The 24,169-nt window shown below is 36.0% G+C and overlaps 1 protein-coding gene across 1 annotated transcript in view; it reads left to right on the forward strand.

The window, feature by feature from the left end:
* The window catches only part of luzp2 (leucine zipper protein 2), a 161,492-nt gene extending 139,968 nt beyond the window's left edge, over positions 1–21,524 (forward strand). The window contains exons 10-12 of the mRNA XM_028015199.1: positions 8,625–8,729; positions 11,383–11,454; positions 20,624–21,524. Coding sequence (XP_027871000.1) covers positions 8,625–8,729; positions 11,383–11,454; positions 20,624–20,731 — 285 coding nt within the window. The 3' untranslated portion in view covers positions 20,732–21,524. The remainder of the gene's footprint in view (positions 1–8,624; positions 8,730–11,382; positions 11,455–20,623) is intronic.
* Positions 21,525–24,169: the final 2,645 nt, after the last annotated feature.

Genomic DNA, 24,169 nt, shown 5'->3' on the forward strand with positions numbered 1-24,169 from the left:
TGCTAGGAGAAATAATATATATACCTTGACGCAGTTCAGAAATGGTAGGTCCCTGAGGAAAAAAAAAAAAATAAAAATAAAATTTCTTCCTTCACATTGTTCTCAGTCAAAAATAGTTGAACTGCAACATTTCCTGAGTTTTATTATTTTCATTCATTGTCATTGCAAAATCAAGAGGGGGGAAGGACCCACCATATGAACCCAATCACCAATAACAAAGGAGAGATAGATCTCAACTATCAGCAACAATAGCTTTTGTATCCTAGCAACAACATGCACTCAGTAAAAGCAGCCCTTGTCAAGGGCATTGATGTATCGGCATTTTTGTCCTTTACTTTCTGCAATCATTTAGTGACTAACCTCTTTTAGAATAGTCTTTTATAGCAAGAGCATTTAAAATTCAAATTTCATGATAACATTGAGTTAATGCCAGTATTAGAAAATGCTTAGCCTTGACAATATTGTTGAAAAAAAAATTCAATACTGATACATATAATGGATGAACATAGATAATTCCCGCATGACTGAACCCTTTATTCATGGAATTTAGACCTTAGATTTTTATTCACATAGTGTCATCCAAAGACACTTAACAAGATAAACAAATGAAATAATTTCCAGTTATACAGAAATGCACAGTAAATTACATTCATACCAATCCAACACATTCATATATATTCACAGTCACATCTGCAGTGTAATACAAGACAATTTAATTCAGCTTACAAGTAGTTAAAAGTTATCTGTAAGGAAACATAGCCAGTTACATCCAGTCATTGGCTTTACAGCAATCTCTCACACAGAGCAAACATGTGGCAGCAATGAAAAGTCACTCCCTTTTAACCATAAGAAAGCCCCAGTCAGAATCAGTCTATGTTTCAGAAGCCATTTGCTGCAACCAACATTGAGTTTGAGAAGACAGGAAGCAGACACACAAAGAAACAGTAAACATGCACAGAGAGAACTTTCATTTCAAAAATGTCTGAACACACGAAACAATGGCAGGAGTAGATCTGCTAGTGGCGCTGTGTGAAAAGCAATAATCGTTAAACAGGTTTAGTGATGTTTTACTAAATTAGTGAGATGAAACAACAGACCAGAGTATGATTAGCTACAGCAGTGCTTCTTCAAAGAAAATTGAAACAAGTCAACATTAAAAAAGTAAAGCAATTATTTCTCAACAATATGACAAGGGGGATGTATATATTTTTTCCTCAAACCAAATTTTGAAATACATAATTTAAAACAAAGCACAATAAAATGCTTTTGTAAGGGGTTTAGCTTTAGAATGTTGTTTTCTCTTATTTTTTTTTAAAGAGGAAAATGCATGGTTGGATCAAAGCCTCTTTAAGGAAAGAACCACCATGCTTCTTGTTTTTGCAATCATTTTCCTGTATCCCCCGTTTATGTCTAAAAACAGAAACCAGACATCAGAATTTGCACGTGCCTTGTGACAAAGTTTTGTCAAAGGGAAACATGCATACATTTACATCACAAATCTGATGCAAAGACAGCAAAAATAAATTTTCCTCAAAATAGTTTTAGTGAAACAACTTTGCAAAACTTAATACATCAGGGCCCTGGTTTTTATTATTCAGGCATTAATAGCTGCTTGTTTATTAACATGCAAAACCTTTTGCAAATACTTCATGCATGACAAGTTGCATATTCTGGTCGTAGTTATAATAATGGAATCAGCATTTTGTTTCTCTTCAATATCTTGACTCAAAATGCATAATTTAATTTTATAACAAAAGTTAAAAACTACATGTAATTTTGCAGTGCTTTCATATTTTAACAAGCATGTACAATTGTTCTGTTACAAATAACAATGCTTTTATTATGATTTGTGTAAATAGTATACTATTTTCCAAACCTGGAAAATGGGATACCATATTTTTGTATACGTGTGCTTTCATGTGTTGCAATGTTAAAGTACTGATAACAGATACTTTTAAAAAATACTAAATGTTCTGGGACAACACACAAGAAACAGACAAATGGCTAATTCGGGCACATTTATAGCAATTTTAATTATTGTGCAAAGTCCCTGCCAAATATTTCAAATTTCAAAAATAATATTTGCTGTTGTCTGTTAAATCAGAATTAGAGATAATCTGAATTTTCTTTGTGTACAAAGCTTTCCCACAAACTTTTACAGCAGGTAAATTTTTCTTTTTTTCCCCCACTACTTATTTAGATGCATCCAGACTAAAATTCATTTCAAATTGAAACAGCCAGCTTGGGAACATAAAGAAATATACCTTTTTGCTACAATATTTACTTCACTGCACATCAGTGTGTACATAATGTACAAGATGCCATATGAACAGAAATTTTTTAGCTAATTATAACCTCGTCTTCAAGTGGCTATTTGTGAATCTAGTACCTTGAGTACCACTCTCTAGAGAGAAATAGGGCAGAAAATAATTACTACAGAATATAAGAGTTGGGCCAACATGATTTCAGGGGTGTTCAGAATAATAGCATGTCTAACTCAGGCAGCAGTTTGGAAGTTTGTGCTTGCCTTTGTAGAGGGTGATGTAGCTTTTAATATAAAATACAATTACTTTCAAGCATTATGGGAGTTTTGCTATGTTCGTCCGCCATGAAAATTACTCACTGTCAAATAGTCTTTGTTGGGAGTCTCTTTAAGTCAAGGTCACAGCAGATTCAACTGGGGCTTTAGGATTTAATCCTTTTAGAAATAAAACAAGGTGACTGCCATGGAGAGTCATAGTAAATATAGGATTTAGCTTTCAGTGTAGATATTGCTTTTTTGTTTTCTCTGGAAAACACTGACATTTTACGACCAATATCAGCTGTCAAGGTTTGATCAATGCAGCAACATTGGGCCTTCAAAAATACCCATTCTGGCTGACATAAAAATACAATTCAGAGGGAACAAAAATATACATATAGTTGTTATTTAATAAAAATTCAGTTCATGGTTCCAATGGCTGTTTTGGTTCCCCTCAAGCAGCCACGTCAACTTCAATCAAAGATTGTATTACTTATTATTTTTGAAAAGCATTTACTTTGAAATCATCAAGCAGGCCGTAGGATTGCTGTGTCTCATCTGCCATGATCCTGGTGAGCATTACTGGCTTTAAGAGGCTTTCCCCCCTCAGAGCTGCCACAATTCACTGTGTGCTTCTTTTCGTGGGTGGTGAAATTTGACATACCACTTCTAAGTTTTCTTTATCTTTAATCATCCAGATTCCATGGTACCATTGCTGCCCCTCTGTTGTGGCATCTTAGATCACAGTAACCTCTAATTGAGGAGCCATGTACATGTAAATTCTGGTAGCAAAATGTAAGGTTCCATTATACAGTAGAAAAGTTCATATTTCCCCATCATCCTCCTTTCCATGCCCAAACCAGATGAAAATAAACATCTTAAAAAAGCAAAGATAAGTAGAAAAACTCAAGAAATCAAAGGTCTGATTTTTATGCTAACAGAGTTATTACTTTCCTCTTCATTAGCATACAAATAGCAGAATTTCAGTTGTGAGCATTTGCTACTTTGACAGGTTGTCTGATAAATCCTACTTAGCCCCCACTGTAAAAGTTACTGTGGTGCTCCATCTGTCCACTCTGCCTGTGCATGTGGAGGAGGGTCAGACCTCGTTTAAATCACTGCCAAATTTAACTCAAATTAGGCAATGAAAAACAACACTTACTAAGCTTAGAAGAGCCAAGTAACATACAGCTGAGTCACAAATGTCAAGAACTTGACTTTGGGATTATCATATGATCATTTTACAAGCTAAGAAGAACTCAACAAAGTTACTCTAAGATAATAAGTTTAAGCATTTTTTAATATATCACAAATAATATCATACAAATAATCTAACAGCCAAGAGAGCATATATTTAGAACAAAAGAGGGCAAGAGCATAAAATAGTATCTAATCTTAAAATCAACAAGGAAACTGAAGAATAGGGAAACAAATTTCAGAGAAAAAATATTCACCTTATTGAGCATTTGATTATATGCATCAGATTCTGCTGAAAGAATTTGTAGATCCCTCCTGTCCTGTAATCTTGACTTGGATATTCCTAGCATGACCATTACGATTCAGTGACAAAATCCTGAGGAACTTAAGAGCCATAACGGCGAAGAATCAACCTTGATGTCCAACCTTCTGTTTCTGAAGTGATCTCCAAGGCTTACAGAACTGCTTTCAGACTGTGGATCACAAATCATGCTGTAAAAGAGGTTTGTTGTTGCTTACACTCCACAACAACTCTGAACTGTCTTTGCTGTCTGGTGTGAAAACCCCAATGAGCAGATTTCACAAGAAATGGCAAACTAAATAAATTTAGCCCAGACTGCTGTGTCCTTTTATATCGCTTGATAGATGTCTACAGTGTCTTAAAAAGTATTTAAAAAACAATATTTTATTGAAATTCTATATCTACTAGGTATAAATAGGTATAAATCAATTGCTTTTTGTTCTTTGTTTGTTTTTGGTCTGTCTCTAGCCAGCATTGCACATAAAGATGATGCTTTTTTCTCCGTTTTTACTTTTTTTTTTTTTTTAATAGTTCAATCTCTGGAAAACATTTGTGATCAGCAATGTTTAAGAGTTTGACTGTTTTTGTATAACTTTGTGAAGCGTCACCTGGCTAGAGAGAGTCCAAATAGCAGTAGAAATGCTCTCCAGAATATGACAGAAAATAGCGGAAAGAACTGCACCAAGCCATGCCATACCACTGAGTGTAACCATAAGCATTTGTGTCATCTGCTGTGGCTGTTCTAGACGTGGAGGTGTTCACACAAAAGGGAACAAATCAAGACACAGGTTTAGATATGCTAATGACACCTAGACCTATTGAATTAAGTCTTATCTGGAGAGTCTCTTAAAATTAGAGTACACTGGAATGGAAAAGAATGTTACTTGGTTAAAATTCGAGCCCAATAACCTCCTCATACAAAAACCTTTTCAAAAAGCTGAGTAGTCTTGCATATACAATTTGTGGCAGTGATAAGTGCACAGCCTTTCATACAGTGGAGACTAAACTCCTCTGTACTTTATGATCCCACAGTGCATCACACAAGGGCTCATTTCACTTGTTAAAACCCAACATATACTGAATTTTATATTAAATTAACCATCTGGATGATTGTAGTGAATTATTGTACAGACTGCTCATTTGTCCAGCACTTTGTGAATACTGTGTTACATTTGCCACTTTTCAACACAGGTTCTTCTGTGTGTCAGTCACATATAGTAATATAAAAGTGGTATTATTGTAAAATCACTGATAGTTCCATATGTATGTATTGTTAAGTTGGGTCGAGGGAGGGGGGATGGGAAACCCAGATATTTCTCAAACCTGTGACTCCCTAATCCTGGGGACTTCCAAGGTATTTCTGGCCAGAAGAAAGTAAAATTATATTGAGATATTTGAAATAAATCATGGATGAAATAGTTGTTCCACTTTTGGGAGCACTGTCTAAAATCTAATTTTGCTTTAAAATCATTACATGGAGCAGGGGTGTCAAACTCCAGTCCTCCATGGCCGGTATCCTGCACCTTTTAGATGTGCCTCTGCTGCACCACACCTGAATAGAATAATTAGGTCATTAGCAAGGCTCTGGAGAACTGATCTACACAAGGAGGAGGTAATTAAGCCATTTCATTCCAGTGTTTTGTACCTGTAGCATATCTAAAAACTGCAGGACACCGGTCCTTGAGGACTGGAGTTTGACTCCTGTGACATGGAGGAATGTTTGTTTTACACCATCAATCTTTCCACTTTGAGCTCCAATCATATAGCCTGAATAAACATAACCCTTTAGTTTGGCTTAATTCCATAGATAAGACTGACAATGTTTTCTCTCACACACATACGGACACACATGAAGACTTCAAGCTGGTGAAAGATTCATTAGTGTGAAGATGCAGAGATCAGCAACATTCAAATGGAAGTTGCTTCATATTTAACAGTCTTGGGGGGAGAGCCAAGGCTTGTGGTCCAATAGTATGCAATTTTCATCAAAGTGATGGGAGATGATTCATTAGACGCTGAGAGCACTGTGCCAGAGAAGATAACTCAAACATTCCACTGCTTTGCTCTCCTGTGTGCACTTGTGTGATTATTTCTTTGATTAAACAAATAAAGCATATCTATAAAGCACATATGTATATTATTAGGTGGTATTATATATACTGTATATGTAAATGTTAGCTTTATATATATATTTTTTTATTTAAAAAAATAAATCTAAAATTCTCCTGATGAACATTTATCAAGTGAAATTGTCTACAAATTTTAAACATCCATAATTTGTCATTTAAAGATGAAATAAGGATTGAGGGCTCAATATAATTCACCCGCAGATTCCCAAAATGTTGCCTGCTTTCTTAAATATTCAGTTAGCATCGAATAATTATAAGATCAGCTTTAATGTGAGTAAGCCCATATTCACACATAAGTATTTCACATCCTTGAGAGTTGGAAATGCAGAGCTCTGGCAACCCTGATTTGTTTGATAAGTACCTCTCAACATCAGAAAAAAAATCCAGAAGGGCATTTATATGCGTTCCAGCTTTGTTGTGTATAAAGGCTCTAACAGTGGAAAATGTTTAGATTCGCAGTTTGACATTTTCATTACCTTCTGCTTTAGTTTGTGAATGAAGAGTGACTTTTCACTGTGGGAAGTTTGATCCTGGGGCCTGCACACACACTTTTGGACCCATTGTAGAGAGTGAATATAACTGCAAGCTATGCCATTTTTAAAAGCATCAGTCAGCTTTTCCAATGGATGTAGACTGACCCATTATGTTATAAATTATATCACATTATTCACTTTTTTAAGATTTTACAGTGGAATTCAATTTACTGCTGAAACGGCTGAATAATAAATGTTCTCACCTTAAACATCAGCTTTTTTACTGGAAGATCACTTCCAAAAAAATGACATGTAAAAGGTTTTTCCATTGCATTTCAAAAAACTGTGGCTGATTGAGACAGATCCTGTCAGAAGTTTTAAAATTATGCATGAAATGGCTAAAAAGTGGTAACTTCTTCAAGTAAAGTCATTTCCACTAAACCTGCTAAAAGCATGTTACTTCAGCTGACAAAGTCGGAATGAGGTTTGGCAGTGACAAGCAAAGACTGCCTCCCTTCATTTCGCAGCTATCTTACTTTAAGCTCTCAAGAGACCAAATCTGACCTACTTTAACTGTATACTTGTTTGGAAAACAAATACTGAATGCCAAAATTACTATTATTTAGCACATATTTTTTTTGTCTTCACCACACAACCTGTAGTATAATATAAGAAAAAACAAAAAAATCCAAATTGTTTTAAGTCGCCTTCTGAAAGTGGATTGCTCCCTTCAGATAAGGGGTCTGACTTTTAGTATCTTGGTGTCTTGTTCACAAATGATGGTGGTATGGAGAAGGAGATGGGTCGACTATGGCTTCATCTGCAGGAATGTAGGCGCTGCTCTGGTTTGTCTTAGAGCTGGCCCAAAAAGTTTTAAGTTCTCAATTTATCAGTCTGGCTTCAAGTCTCACCCTCATAACTTCACAAATAGTCTTGATATTGACTAAGTTTGGAAGAAAATTTGCTTCCTCCATAGGAGCCATACAGGCACTCACTCTCTGTGTCAAGATCGGTCAGTTAAGGTTGCATCTGATCACGATGCATTCTGTAAGTCTCAGTTTGGAGGTTTACAGCCCATATGCACTGGGAAACCCTGACACAGGGGCCTTTTCTAGCCTGGAGTGTGTCCTTGTGTAGAGGGGTGTGTGCTTTTTTTCACCCTATTTTATAATGTAAAGCACTTTGAACTGCCTTGTTGCTTAAATGTGCTTGACTTGACTTAACCTTTTCCTGATGCTCCCTCTAGCTTCATTTCAGCTGAAAAGGTCCGTGTTGTGGTCAACATGTACTCAATAGCACTTATTACTGTACATGTTTTTTTGTGTATGACTGAATGCTGCTCCTACAAAAAGCAACATTTTCCACATTCCCATATGTAATTTGTGTTAAATTCAGTAAGGGTCACCAAACCCCAGTTGTGATTGCATGTCAATAGTCTTGCTGTTAATCTTTGGTTGGCTTGTCTCACTTTGGGACATGTGTATGTCATTTAGCTCAGCACACATGCAAGACAAGCGTCTTGTACTTGTAACCTGTTGAAGCAGCAGAGCACAACAGCCAGGTCAGGAAGCTGTTTTGCTTTTTCGCCTGGCTGCTGTGAAGACTCAGAGTTTGAAACATTTTCCTGGGAGCCCCCATTCTTGCAGCAACAAAAAAAGCTCATTATCGAATGCTGTTGTATGGCGTTTCTGGAATGTTGACAAAACAGAAAAGAAAAAAAAATGATACAACCTGAATTGAAAAGTGTACCCTGAAACTAAAGCAAACTGAGCTGTGGATTTTGTGAAATATTGCACCTCTATTCCCTCTCTATTATATTGTGAAATTTTAGGTTATATATCCACTTCAAGTCAACCCAATGCAATTGCAAAGTTTTGTTTTAAATAGTATGCATATTGTAAGTACTCTACAAGTCAAAATCCATCTCCATCAGAGCTGTTAAATGTCTATGTACTTTTTTAAACCCAAAATAAAAATGAAAAGGTGTCTACTTCTCTCTTCAGGATATCTCCAAGGTTCAGAGAATTGTTTCCTCCAGTAAATCACCCATGAACATCAGTGAAATAAGAAGAGAGAATGTTGGAGTTAAAGATTGCCAGATGGAAAAGGTGAGCATTTGGAGTAATTAATGGTAATAGTCTATGTGACCACAGGGCTTGTATTCATGAGCTCCATCTTTTCATGAAATTCATGCTCCTTCATCAGAAATCAGATCAACTTACTTCAAGCGTCTTCATTAAGGTTAGAAAATTGGCTAACTTACAAGATCTTTAGCAAGTTTCACCTTGGTGATGAAATTGTTTCAAATTGTTATCTGAATCTTGTTTAATAAAGATTAATTAGACTTCTTTTTTTGCATATGGTTGAAAAGTAATACAACCTTCTTGGTGTTGTATATTTACACTAAGTAGACATATTTTTTGCGGATTATTTAGAGATGGCACTGTGGACGTACTTTGAGTTTGAATGTATTTATTCAGGACCATAAACATGGACATTAATCTCATAAGAAAGGAGTTGCACTGCACTAGATTTAGTTACTGGCTGATTTCCATCTGCAGTCCTTAAGGTAGACAAAAATGATAAAAATAACATATAAATACAATATAAATCTACAATACATAGAAGCATGTAAAAGACAAAAGGTCTAACATCATAATCATAGTTGCAATTATCGGAACTGTAAATATAGTCTTGAAGTGTGCCATGCACTCAGTCCTTTTCAAATGAGCAGTTTATTTTGCCTTGGGAAAAGGATGTTCATTGTTTTATAGTTTGTCATGAGAAAATTCCGTTTTTTTATATTTATGAGAAGGTACATAGTTTACTAATTAGTCCTCCCCACTGCCACTGCTCAAAAAAATAATATACAAATTATCTCCTTCAATTGCTCCAGCTTTGCGTTGGTGTTGTGATTGTTGTGAAAACACTCCTCACACAGAGCCTCACTGACACCTTAAAAGCACAGAATGAGGGAAGCATAGTTTAGTGTCTTGCAGTCTAAATCCCGGTCTTGGGGACTGGAAGCAGTAAGTTATGAAAATTTACTGACAGCCAATATTCTTGATAAGATCAGAATCACCTGAATAAGGGAGTAGAAGTGAACTGACTCAATCAATTATTGAGATATTACCTACAGACGACATGTCGTGCAGAATATGTATTTATTATCAAAAACAAACTACTCATGATTTTCTGTGATATTAAGGTTTCCAGTATTAGAGTCCTTCAAAATAAGTTTTCTGATGGAGTCTCAACAGGAAAGTGGGGTTCTGGCACACAGAGAAAATGTCATGTTTTCTTTCCTCTTTGGTAACTCAATGGATCAAAGGTTATGTTTAGCATACATAACCTTTGATTTAATAATATATAATAATATTATGCTTATTATATTTACACGTATTGTATAAATATAATAAGCATCATATTTATGCTTATTATTTGATTATGTGTCCTGCTGCACCAGCTTAAGTTGTCTTCCTCTTGAGCAGTGCCTGTCACTGTGGTGAAAATAAGACTGTTGCACGTTTAAATTACATGTTTTAAGTCTACTCCCACACAGTCTCTCTTTAATAAAAAAAAAAAAAAAGCCACAACCATTGTTTTCTTTGGAAGAACTTCGTTTGGGGATAATTGGGTTTGCACTCTGGCCAGTATGTTTCCTGATAATCCAGAGAAATCTTTTTTATAACCAGCATCAAAAAGTCACAAGCTCTCTTCTTTTGTCAATAGACCTTGCATTTGTTCTGTAACTTGACAGGAGTCCCAATTAAAAGGGCAGGCACCTATATGTGTGACATCTTACAGCTGAAAATGACTGTCAGAGTTACAAGCAAGCTGTGATGTAGCAAAATTGACATGTCAAGACCGTGTCAAGGTTCAGATCTTCAAAAGAATATTAGAAAATGTGCTTTATTGAAATCAAAAGAAATCTAGAACAGAGTTCCTAGATCTGCTTACCCTGCCAGATTAAGTAATTAGAGTGAAAAGGTTTCCCACAGTGGAGAAGGGGAAACCTCACAAACCGATGGCCATTGATGCATTATTTGACCAGTCAGGCTTTTGTGTTAGATTGGCCTGGGAGAAGCCATTGCTCAGTAAAAGACACATGAGAGACCACTGGGAATTTGACAATAGCCAGCTGAACACCTCTCAGACTGTGAGGCAAAATTCTCTCTTCTGATGAAACAAAGATTGAACTATTTGTCCACAATTCCCTACACTGTGTGCAGAGGAAAGAAAGCTGCAGATATTACCTATTTAATGCTATCCCTACAGTCAAACACAAGTGCTGTAAGGTTGTTTTTATTTTCCTTTTATAACTGAGCTTGGAAAATAATAATAATACTACAGTATAAAATAGCCTATTAAACAGGAAAGATGATTTTCTGTTTAATAGATTCCTTTAGATTATGTCCTTCACTTCTTATTTGTTTTGTTTTAATTTGGGAAGAGAATATAAATTTGTTCATTTGTATTTTGTAATTAGCAACAACCTTATTATTATTTTTTTTAAACTGAAGACATTGACTGCTGTAAAATCAATTGTTTGTAGATTTAATTTTAGATTTCCAACAGATTAACTACTTGCTTAAATCAAAGTTCTATCTGGTGAAAGAAAAATCAATCAATGATTATGATTGATAAAACGTTTGGCTCACTAATATGGTTATACTCACTTCATTAGTTTTTAATCTAAACAGAAAGATGATACAATCACTGTCTGCAATGTACTTATATGCTCTTGTTTGTTTCCTACAGGCCGCAGGTGAATGCTTCCAGAATCAGACGAATGGATCAGCCCCAGGAAGCAAAAGCCTACCAGACATTCAGGTATGCTATACAATACTTCATCTGCCATTACTTTTATAGAAAACTTTTCTAATTATTAATTACAGAGACTATTTTATGTTTTGGGTTAATTTACTGCATCATCGATTAGCCTACTCAGTGCATTTTTTTATAATTGCTATTTAAAGAGGAGAGAATGGTAATTTGGGCGATTATATTGCATATCCTCCATATTTAGGCTGTTGGTTATTTACATCATAACCTTTATAGGACATGAGGATGATATTATCATAAAAATGGTAAAGAGAAGGACCCAAATGTAGAGACAAGACATCAGACAAGTTGTTCCAAAATTAAACTGTGCAGACAAGAAAAAAAAAAACTAAACTCAATGTCCTGGGAGAACCTGAAGAAGAAAACATGAACCAGGAAACATGCAGTAATAGGATTTGATGAGATGAGAGATGTTGAAGCTGGAGAGTTGATTACTGACAAGGAGCAGGTGGTTGATTAGAAACTAGGTGTAGCTGTGAGGGAAGGCAAGTAGCTGAAGTGAGATGAGGAAATGGGAGAAATGGCTGACAGAACACAAAAGGAAGGTGGGAGTAGAAGTTAAATACCAAAATAAAGCAAAACACAAAAATAAAATTCCAAAGATCAAAAGCTGCAATTAAACTCAATTTTAAAGACTTCTATAGGAAAGACAACCTAAACTTATCTAGCAGGATGACTACATAATTGATGACAACCGCTAATCAAAAGATATTGAAATAAAAGAAGAAACACCACCTACATCATACTGATAAGAAAAGACTACCAATCCAGTCAAATCCAACACTCAATGTGCCAGTGACATCTCTGTAGTGTGATTTTCAATGGTCTGCCAAATTCTATGCATAGTTGTCTCCGTCAATCTATTATTGAACTGAGTCACACCTGTTTGGCAGATGGCAAAACAATGCATCTAATTTTAAATGCAGTGCAATACGTCGGAACTGAGCAACTGTCTCCCATTCCAAGTGGCAGAAGTCCATATTTAGAACACGCATGCCTAGAATTCAAGAACATTTTGACACAGTTCCAATGGACACATTTGAGTGTTGGTTTGTTTTATGCTAGAAAGCATGTTTTGTTTTGTTTTTTGTCTTCATGTCAGGGGAGCCTGGGCGGTCAGTGTGGAGAAAGGGATGTGTTATTTTATGTGATGCAGAAGCATAAAAGAGTCAGTCTACATGAAGTGATTCAGTTTCTTTTTTCTAAGTCAAAAACAAAATTACAGAAAAATATTTATAAATTAAAAGTCTAATTTTGACAAATATAAATGCCTACATCTTTTTGCAAAAGTGATATGTAACATCTTTCCCTGCTTTCCAAACCTTTTCGGTATTTCCTTTATTGCATGGGAAATTTTTCAAATTGGCTTACCACAGCAAGCCTACAATCAACTCTTTCCCACATCCCTCATTCACAGCCCTTTTGCCATTCAGGGTGTAGTAAACAATGTGATTAGTCGTAATTTGCATTCCGGTCCCTGCGGATCAATCTGCATCAAGGCGCTCTTCGTTTCAGTCAGTCTACCTTCATTATGTGTCCTCATGTTCGATTTATGAGACTGAAAACTTGAGAGGCTTCTAGCTTGATGTGAAGATGTTCTTTGAAGGGTGGACAAAGAAAAATGGCATAGCGTGACTCGGGACTGGATAAAATTGAGTGAATTTTAGTCTGAAGATCCACATAAACTACTTGCCATTCATACTAAAAGAATTCAGATTAATTTTTCAGTTTGAGAAGCTTTTTATTCTGCAGGAATTGCTTGTAAGAATACTGACTTGAACAATAAAATGCCTTCAGTCTTTTGCAGTAAAATTTATTACTCATTTAATGGGTTGGAATTTGAGAGTCTAACATTTCCCCAGCATTTGTAAACACAGGTGTAACATTTTTTAAAACTGTTGAGCATGCTGCCACATACTTCCTACCTCACATATTCCTAAAAGTTGTACAAGTTAGCCTGTTTTTATTTTTATTTATTTGTAGTGTGTAAGAGCTACAACAGAATCAGTTCAATAATAGAGCTATGACAGAATCTGCTCTTGCACGTCTATACTTTTTGGTGTACAAAGTAGTACAAACTAAAGTTGTAAACCTTAAGAGCAAAACACTGGAGTTTTAGTTGTGATAATTTTGAAACTAATTCAGAACTTGCAAAGGACCTTTGTAATAAATAGAGGATTACCTTCCAGCAGGGCGACAAACCTGAACATACAGGCAGACCAGAAGTGACAAAAATGCAAGTTTGTAGTTATGCAAAGCTGATAGAGAAACACCCAAAATACTTGTAGCTGCAATTACAGCAAAAGTTAGTTCTATAACAATGTTTACTTATGGGTCAGAAAATAAATGCACAACTCACTTTCCAGATTTAAAAAAAAAAAAAAACAGTCCTGAAGTGCCTCCATGGCCCCCTCAGTCCACACTCTCACCTGCCTCACTGTAGGTTTTGTTCTGATCAGCAGGGGCTTGTATGCAGGAATTAGCAGAGCCAAGGTGGGGGCGGGGGGCTGCTCTGAATGCTTCTTTGATGGTGGTGTAGGCCAAGTCTAGAGTATTTCCTCCCCTGGTTGGAAAATCCACATACTGGTTGAAGTGAGGGAGAACAGTCTTCATGTTGGCCTGGTTAAAATCCCCAGCAATGATGAAAACGCCTTCTGTGTGTGAGGATTGCAAATCACTGATGGTCCGGTAGAGAACACTCATAGCCTCTTTAGTGTTAGCACTGGGGGGCACATACACAGCAGTGATGCTAACAACAGTAAACTCCCTGGGCAGGTAGAATGGTCTGCAGTTAACAGTCAGAAGCTCGATGTCCGGGGAGCAGTAACTGGCAACAGTCATTGCATTTTTACACCAGTTGTTGTTGATGTAATTACACAGCCCCCCTCCTCGGGTTTTACCGCTGAGAGCGCTGCTCCTGTCTGCACGGAATGTAGCGAGCCCCTCCAGGCTAACAACGTTGTCCGGTATGGACGAGTTGAGCCATGTCTCCGTCAGAATAAGAGCCCAGCAGTTCCTCAACTCTCTCTTTGAAGACAGTTCCAGTTGCAGATGGTCTATTTTGTTGTCCAGAGAGCGGACGTTGGAGAGGAAGATGGAAGGAAGCGGCGATCTGTGGGGGTTAGCGTTTAGCTTAGCTGTTAGTCCACTTCGACAGCCGCGCTTCCGCTGCCGGTCGCACCGCCTTCGCTTTCTCCTCCTCCGGCTAGTGCTGCTAGGCGAGTCCGCTGCACTGCGGGCCGCTGGATCTTGCTTCCGTAGCACTCCGAGGTCACGTAAACACTCCAGAGTAGTCGTATTTAAGAGTCCGAAATCATTTGATGATCGTAATTCCAGCAGACGCTGGCGATCATATGCTAACTTACTGACTGGATGCAAAGTTTGTAGCGTTGTAGGCGGCGTATTTTGCTCAAATACTCGCAAGTTGTCGAGAGCCCATGCAGCCGCAGCCATTTTGGGCGCCGCCATCTTGGAAACTTTTACATAACAGTTATGTGCTACTTTGTGTTGTATATAAATGTAATGAAGCTGTAGTCATTAAAGGGTTATGAATACTTTTGTACAAGCCACACTCGATGTGGATTTGCAGTAGAGTTTTTATGTATTTATTTTATGAATAAATGAAAAAAGCTACTTATACCCGGGTGTGCTTAGGGGAGTTGTACTGCTGATAAATAAGACATATAGAAAAAAAAGGAAATACCAAAGCACACAGTGCTGTTTGTTGTCAGGAATCCTCATAACTAAGTGAAATGCCCAATTTTCCAGTAGAATTAGGTGAAAATTAGATGTACTTTTCAGTTTAGCTTGTATCATTTGGTAGGACCTATACTACTCATTTTAATTTACCATTTTTCTTGCATTTTGTTTCAAGATGAACATTTAATCTACAGTCTACTGCCAAGCAGAGCCGTGTGTAACTCTGTTTCTTAGCAGTCAGCAAGCCTCAAGGCATTCTCTGAAGTGACACTGGTGAGCACTAAACAGATGCTTGGAGAATTTTCTTTTTCAGAGTCTATGTGTCGTCTCTGTCATTGCCAAAGATGACTTAAATTATTAAAATGGAAAAGAAGGCTGCTCTGGATCCTGAACTCGAATCACAAAAATATAAAGATTCAGTTTTAATGTGTTGTGAACTATAGACACAAATTAGAGAAACACATGTTTTCAAAGTGACTTTTTTAATTTGTAATGCTTAGATGTTACATCCGTTAATAAGAACTTTGAGTTCTGTTCACTAATGCACAGCGTGAGTAGTGACCTCTTTTTTTAGTCAACAAGATTAAGTCCATGCATAACTGCAAGCTTTGGATTAAAACCCTGCAACAGAACTAACACTATTTTGTGCAAGTTTTATGATTTTTTCATAGCACGCCAGGAAAACCTCTGTAACATGAAAACCCAACACAATTGCACATCATCAGCTTGGAAGTTCTCCTCCATCCTACACTAAGAGGATGTGATGGTTAAATTGGGTGCACAGCATTCAGACACACAAGCAGCAAACAATAATAAAAAAAAACAGAGCAGCCAGAGTTTCCACATCAATAATTTATGGGTGAAACACTTCTCACCATCCATAGTAAAGTACACAGCATTGCACAAACTATCATTTATCTAAGGAAGTCATTCACCAAAAGGAGCTGATACCACTGGCCTCGATTTGAAGCTGCTAGAGATCAGTGCATATATGCTTCCTATCAATGCAAGCTCTAAAATGCTTACTTAAAAAAAACAATTAGTATCAGAGAGCCTGAATTAATATTTAAAAACTGCTTTACATTTCAGAAATATTTAAATTGCCATTGTACTGCTGAACATGGCGAAATTAGAGAAGCAAAGAGAAAGAAATTGTCCAAATCTAACAGCCCATGCTATAATTTACATTAGGTAAAGCAGTTTCAGTTTAAGTGAGCCGTTTCACAATGCAAGACTTATAAATAACATAAATTCAATACACACAGAGTGATATATTTCAAGTATTGCTTTAGTTCTGATTGTTATGGTTTACAACTAATGAAAATTCTAAACTTTGTTTCTCAGAAAATGTTAATATCACATGAGACCAATATTAAAATATTTTTTTTACACAGAAATTCTGGCCTACTGAAATGTATATAAGTGTACTGTACAATACAGACATTCAATACTTGGACAGGGTTCGATTAGAAGGGATTACTGTAGCCTCTGGGGCTGCTGAAGTGTCGAAAAAGTCCAGGTTGCTTTAATAGTTCACTTACATTTTCAGGTATGGTGCCTTTCATCTTCCTCTCCGCAATACCCCATAGATTATTTTTGGGGTTAAGGTCAGTTTGCTGGGGAATTTAGTCCAGTGAACTCATGGCTATTAAAGCACGTATGAAGGTATGAAGTATTTTCTGTCTTGGAGTTGTTCCCCAAATCATCATTTCCTATAGAAATGTTATACTTGATACCAAGCAGATTGGGTCCTGTGCCTCTCCACTCTCCCTCTGGACCTCTTAATTTCCAAATTAAATACAAAATTTAATCTGAAAAAAGAAGTTGATTTACCAAGAGGAACATAGCCCATGTCCTGGGTGAATCTGTGTATGATGTCTTTAAAATTTCGCTGCAATTCCTGAATGGGCTTTGCCTCACAAGATAAATTATTGTTTAGTTTGTGCACCTTTTTCTATAACACTTTTCCATCAACTGAATTTTAAATTATTTTTGTTTGGATACAGCTCTCAAGAACCAGTGACCTTTTAAAACTTAGGTCCCTGGTGGAAGGTGTCAAGACTGCTGGGCAGATCACATCAGCAGTCTATCCTATTTTGGAGATTGACTTGTGCCACAATCTCCGAAATTAACAGCAATTAACACTTGAAATATACAAAACTTTGAGTAATGTGACTATATAATTCACTTTATAATACTGGAAAAATAAAATTTCTTTGCTATTCTAATTTCCAAGATACATCTTTAAGAAACCTGCTAAAATACCCTATTAGCTCATGTGTCCACATAGATTTGGGGCACTCATCAATAGCGTTTAGTCTTACAATAACTTTTCAACTTGATTCCATCAAATGAAAATGTAATTTCTAAACAGAAGCTACTCAAACAGAATTACAGATGGTACAATTTCTACATACATAAGAAAGTTTGATGGGGAATCAGACTAATTAAAGCATCTATTGTCTTTACTATTAATTTCTTCCTATTTTTGAAATAAAAACAATTGTGCAATTCACATCCTAAAGACCTTCAGAAACAGCTCAGTTTACTGCAGCATTTTCCTCTCTATCCCTTTCTCCCTCTCATACTCACTCACCGTCTATATCAAAAAGAGAGTGCTTTTTGTTGGTTTACTTCCATATGGCAAGCCAACAAAACAACTCCTAACAAGTTCTACAAAATAGTCAAATAATTTTATTTACCTGGTGTTTACTTTAGCGTAACTAAATGGAAAATCAGACATTACAAAATATCATCAAGTTTTTAAAGGAATCCACGACTGGTTGAATATGTTAGTGTAAGTATGTTGTAATTTTAGTATTAACTAAAAAAATGCTGTTTGTGATAGGCCAACACTCATAACTATTTCACAAATATGCATCTTTTGTTATATTTTTCACCCATGGAGGTCGCCATTTTTTCACCGATGGGTTGATGATGCATAATGGACCATTCTGTACTGGAATCTACAGAGTAAACATAGGAAGGCTAACTTTATCTTAGTAGATGTTTATCATATCACGTTTGCGTGGTGTAATTTTAGATAATGCCACACTGTCAAAATTAAAATGCAATTAAAAAAAGAAAAAAGAAAAGAGAAAGGAAAAAAGTGAGGCAAATCTGGATAATTTCCCACATGAAAGAAAGAAGAGCGCAGTGCGAGAGACGGAACAGAAAACAACTACCAAAGGACTTAATCTGTGCCCTTTACATTTATTGTACCAACAAGATTTACGAAGACTCTTTGAGATGCTAACAGGAGCTATACTGTCTCCGGTACTAACACCACTGATCCGACCAGACCAAAGCCACCCTATACAGCTGTTACCAGACCCCACCTGACCCTATACAGTGTTGCCAAACCAGACACTGCTCTACAGATGCTGGGAGAAACATCAAAAACAAGCAGCGCTAACAGAGCTATTACTACTGGAAATACTAACTGAGCTAGAACACCGTTACTGAATGTGAAACCACTACAACACCGGCCCAAGTTCGGACCCTAAACAGCTGTTGCCGAACCGACACAGAGCTATAGAATTACTTACCGATCAATCAGTCCAACCAGAGGTAGGTGTCATTCATTGTTTCATTTATGAAACTGAAGGCAGTAGCTGCAGCAACCTCCTACAACCAACTCTGTCCTCTTCCTCCATTTGATCCTCATCATCATCATCATCATCACCTTCTGTGGTTTCTACATTCCGATCGATTTCAAAGAGCTCCAATTCAAATCGAAAAGGCTTAATAATTTTACTCATCACTGATTTGGCTGGAGAAAGTCAGGCAGTTGGACCATTGCACATCATTTACCCAGAATGCATTGCAGTGTGAACAACATGGCGACATTTCTGTGACAATATTTTCTTAAAATGTATAACAACTAAATAACCTACAGTATTATTACTGTATTGTTTTTACATCTAAAATAAATATTTCCCAAATAAAATCTATTGTTACAACTAATGTGGATCCTTTTCAGAAAATATTAAACAACTTCACCTTTAGATTTTCTCTTCTAATTTACCTAATTAGATACAGGTATGTGTTCAAAAGGTGCATGCTAACCTTTCTTATGTATTCTTCAAGTTAGGGTTTGAGGGTAAATGGAAATCAAGCTAGTTTTGTTGTTCTTACGAGCTGAAGTTGGCAAAAGATTTGTAGCCTCCAATTTGGCAGCTGGGTAAGAGACTGTTCTCAGATTGTGAGCATTCCAGGCTTGCAATCATTTCCAAATATGAGTGTTATGAAGAATTGTGAACTCATTTTAGGACAGCTTTTAGGAATTCATAACTACTTATTTGCTATACAAAAGATCAGACCCATTGCTTAAACTAGCTCTACGTTTGTGGCAATTATTCATCTTTACTTGTGAAATTATAAGAGTGTCTGTTTTGTTTTTATGTCATCTAGGTTTTGTTTGACTTTTATAGATATAATTACCTAATACCCCACTTTCTAATACTCTTTAAAAGACATAAGATTGATTTCTTACCTTTGAGTTCCGTCTTAAATAAAATCAGATCAGAAAAGATTTTGAATCAAATATTTTATCAAAATAAGGTTTTTCTTTTCATTGGTTTGTTTTATAAGATGAACAATACGTTTACTGAAATGGCAAAGAACACAGATTTGTGCCCCTTTTCTCAAGAAAATTGTGGACAAGTTCAATTTTTACTTTATAACCAAAGTGATATTACAAAAAGGGAGATCTTGTTACAAAACTGAATTAAAGAGACAATCAGAGAAATTCAGTTTTGTAACAAGATTTCCCTTTTTGTAATATCACTTTGGTTTTCCGTTTGCTGTACTTTAAGATTTGTGCTTTTCATAGGTTGAGGATCTGATTTTGCTGCAGTTTGCTCCAGAATGGTTTGTAGTTGAATTCTGACAGCAAAAAAACAATGTAATGTTCATGTCCTATAAACATCAGGGCTGGGGTGTGGTGACGTAGGGGATAGCGCGACCCACGTTTGGAGGCCTGGAGTCCTCGACGCGGCTGTCGCGGGTTCGATTCCCGGACCCGGCGATATTTGCCGCATGTCTTCCCCCTTTCCTGTCAGCCTACTTTCATATCACTAGAGCCCACAAAAGATCCCCTGGAGGGGAGAAAAAAAACCATCAGGGCTGGGCTGGATGATTGTAATTGGTATGACTAGGTCATAACAAGACCATTTCAGGACTATTCTAAGAATTCTGTTTACAGAAGAACATGCCTTTATTTTACAGGTCTGCTTTAACTTCCCTTCCACCTCACATCTTGGTGGCATGAAATTTCTAAATGATTTATCTCTGCAGCCTGATATTTCTTTTTCCTCATTCAGAGTGTTCCAAGCCTTATTTAGAGGAGTCTGACTCTGGCTCTATCTACTCTAATCAACACTATATTCACCTCTGTTCTGGAGAACTTAATCCTTTCGGTCTTTTCTAATGTAAACCTTTTTTTGTAACTCAACAGCAAAAGGACCAGGTGCAGAGTGAACAACTTGACACAAAGCTGTCACACGACAATAAGGATGCAGACGGCGAGAGCAGCAAAAAGACAAAGCTCCACGAATACAACTGAGCAGACAGCATGTCATCGCAGAGCAGCCTGCATCGCCTGGAGGATCTTTCTAAGAGCACACACTTGCGCACGCCTACAAGGAAAAACGTGCGCCCACACATTTTGACTTACACGCTTACTTTTTAAAATACACACACACAAACATAGCCAAACACACAAAGAGCAAGACATATGCATATGAGCATTGTTAGAGAAGGCTGAGACACTGGAACTGTCAACAAATTTCAAACTGTCATCTGACAACCGTCATAGTAAAATGGCATGCGTTTAGATATTCTTTTCAAAGGTAGCAGTGGCACTGGTAACTTGTTTCATGATTGTTCATTTGTTGTTTAATTCTCTGAGTTTTATTATAAGTGAGGACACTGCTTTCTAAATGTGTGATCTTTCTAGAAATACCCTTTGCACTGGTGAGGTCTGACACTGTTTCCTGTGATAAGTATATCAATTGACAAAAAAAGTACTTCTATTATTATTACTACTACTACTACCCAACTTAGAATATTGTTTGTCACTCATTGTAGCAAGGTTAATTTACTCCACATTTTGAAATATAAAGGCTCAAGTTGGCTGGCCAACTGTTCAACGTTTAATATTCAGCACTCTTTCTGCCTTTAACACTCCTGAGGCAAAGAGCCAAAGACTCACAATGGGTCGTCTCCCTGAGAATGTGCCATGCACTGAGTAGTAACTCCTAGCTACATGTATCTGTGTTATCTGACCTTCCCGTGTCCTTTAAATAAACTGTAATTTTCAGTAAATGTGTGAAGAATAAATGGTGATTTGTGGGAAAGAAACGAGTGAGCCTGTTTGTGATCCAAGAAATGAATCCTGACTCAGGTTTTGCACTCTCTGCATACTAACAGCATGCTATACTTTCTTGCATGCAGCTAAACCGCATGTATAGAAAGTATCACCTGTTCTCCCAAAACTAACTGTTAAGCATTCAGAAATATTTTCAAACAGAAATACAGAGTAATAATCCTAACAAAGTCAAGGAAATATGTTTTTTTTTTTTCAAAACCTTTTAGAATGAATTGTTCCAGGAGTCTTCAAATCCAGGTCTTCAGGTCTAGTAGCCTATAACCTTTAGATGTACCTCCTCTCCAACACACCTGAATCATATGGCTGAATCACCTCCTGCAAAAAGCGTTCTCTGGGGACATTCTTCTTCTTCTTCTTGAGTTTTTTTGGCGGTTGGCAACAAACTTTAAGTAGCATTACCGCCACTTACTGGTATGGAGTGTGGTTCGAGATGGACTATCTATTTATATAAATTTAAATATACTCCTACAAATAACAATAATGAATAAACTAAATAAATAAATCATACACATATATATATATATATATATACACACACATTCATCCATTTTTATACTTAACTTTATACTATACCTCTCTAGATCATGCACATATTCACAAACACACCTACTATAATCAAATTCTGTGAAACAATTTAGTTGTCTTTAAATATTTAATAATTATTTGTATGTGTTTACTCCCCAAATTCTTCCTCAAAATATCTAATAAATTAATCTTTTCCTTAATACATTCAAACTCTCTTCTCATGCATCTTCTTTCTCTTTCATACTTATGACATTCTAATATAATATGCTCTATTGTTTCATATTTTCCACAGTAATCACATTTGCCATTATCATGCTTTTTTATTTTAAAAAGTGTATAATTAAGTCCTGTATGTCCAAATCTTAATCTTGTTATCACCCTTTCCTCCTTTCTATTTCTTCTTCCATTTCTTCTCTCTCCTACTATTTTCTGAATTTTATAAAACCATCTTCCTGTTTTTTCTTCATCCCACCTTTTTTGCCATCTTTCCATCAGTTTTCCTTTAACCATACTCTTTGCCTCAGATTTACTTGTTTTAACTGTAAAACCAATAGGATTTTGAATTGCCCTCTTAGCCATTTTATCTGCTCTCTCGTTTCCTTCAACCCCAATATGTGCTGGAACCCACACAAATATAACTATTAAACCCATATTTTGTATCCTAAATAATGTATGAAATATTTCTAATAAAATGTCCATCCTACTATCTGATTGAGTGTTCTTTAAACTTAATAGTGCAGAGCTAGAATCTGAACATATCACTGTTTTTAATGGTGTTATTTCTTCTACCCATTGTAAAGCTAATAATATTGCCAACATTTCTCCTGTGTATACTGATAATCCATCTGTAATTCGTTTTCCCATTTTTAAATTGAATTCTGGTACTACAAAAGCTACTCCTATTTTTCCATTTATTTTTGATGCATCTGTATAAATTTGCATATATTGATAATAATTGTTTAAATGTATCTGTACTGAATAACTATCTGCTATGTAAGATTTATCTTGTTTCTTTTCCATTATTGACATATCTACTGTTGCTTCTGGTAGAATCCATGGTGGTGTTATTGATATTGGTGTTTGACTTATTTCTAAACTATTCATTTTAAATTCTTTTATTGTATTTTCAATTGTCCATCCAAAACTCCTCATTTCTTTCTTTTCTTTTTCCCAACATGGACTTAAAATTTCCCTAGTTGGATGATCAAATTTATTGCTTTGTACATTTAACCAGTAATTTATTTCTAGTTTTGTTCTTCTTAAATCTAATGGCATTTCTCCCATTTCTACTTGTATTGCTGCTGTTGGTGTGGTTTTAAATGCTCCAGTACATAATCTTAATGCCTGGTGTTGAATAATGTCTAATTTGACCAGATGTGTTTTAGCTGCTGAACCATAAACTATACAACCAAAGTCTATGTTAGATCTTATCATTCCAGTGTAAATCTGTTTTAGTGATTTTCTATCTGCTCCCCAGTCACTGCCAGCCAAGCATCTTAAAATATTTAAGATTTTTTTACATTTATCTACCACTTTTTGAATATGAATATTCCATTTTAGTTTTTCATCGAACCATATTCCTAAAAATTTTATACACTTTACTTGCTCTAATTCTTGATTATATAATTTCAATTTTATTTCCTTGTTTAATTTTTTCTGAGTAAATATCATTACTTTTGTTTTTTCAACTGAAAACTTAAATCCCCAGTGCAACGCCCATTTTTCTATTTCAATAATAACCTTTTGTAATTTTCTTACAATGAAATCTACATTTTTCCCTCTTTTCCAAACAGCTCCATCATCTGCAAAAAGTGAACATCCAATTTCTTTTCCAATATCTTTAAATACATCATTTATCATAATTAAGAACAATAATGGACTTATAATACTTCCTTGCGGAGTTCCATTTTCTACTTTATATTTTCCTGAGATCACTTCACCAATTCTAACTTGTATTTTTCTATTTGTTAAAAAGTCTTTAATCCATTTAAATAATTTTCCTTTAATGTCCAACATATATAATTTAATTAATAATCCCTCAACCCACATCATATCGTATGCTTTTTCTATGTCAAAAAATACTGCCAC

Source organism: Xiphophorus couchianus, chromosome 4 (assembly GCF_001444195.1).
Source record: "Xiphophorus couchianus chromosome 4, X_couchianus-1.0, whole genome shotgun sequence".
In the NCBI taxonomy this organism is placed as follows: Eukaryota; Metazoa; Chordata; class Actinopteri; order Cyprinodontiformes; family Poeciliidae; genus Xiphophorus; species Xiphophorus couchianus.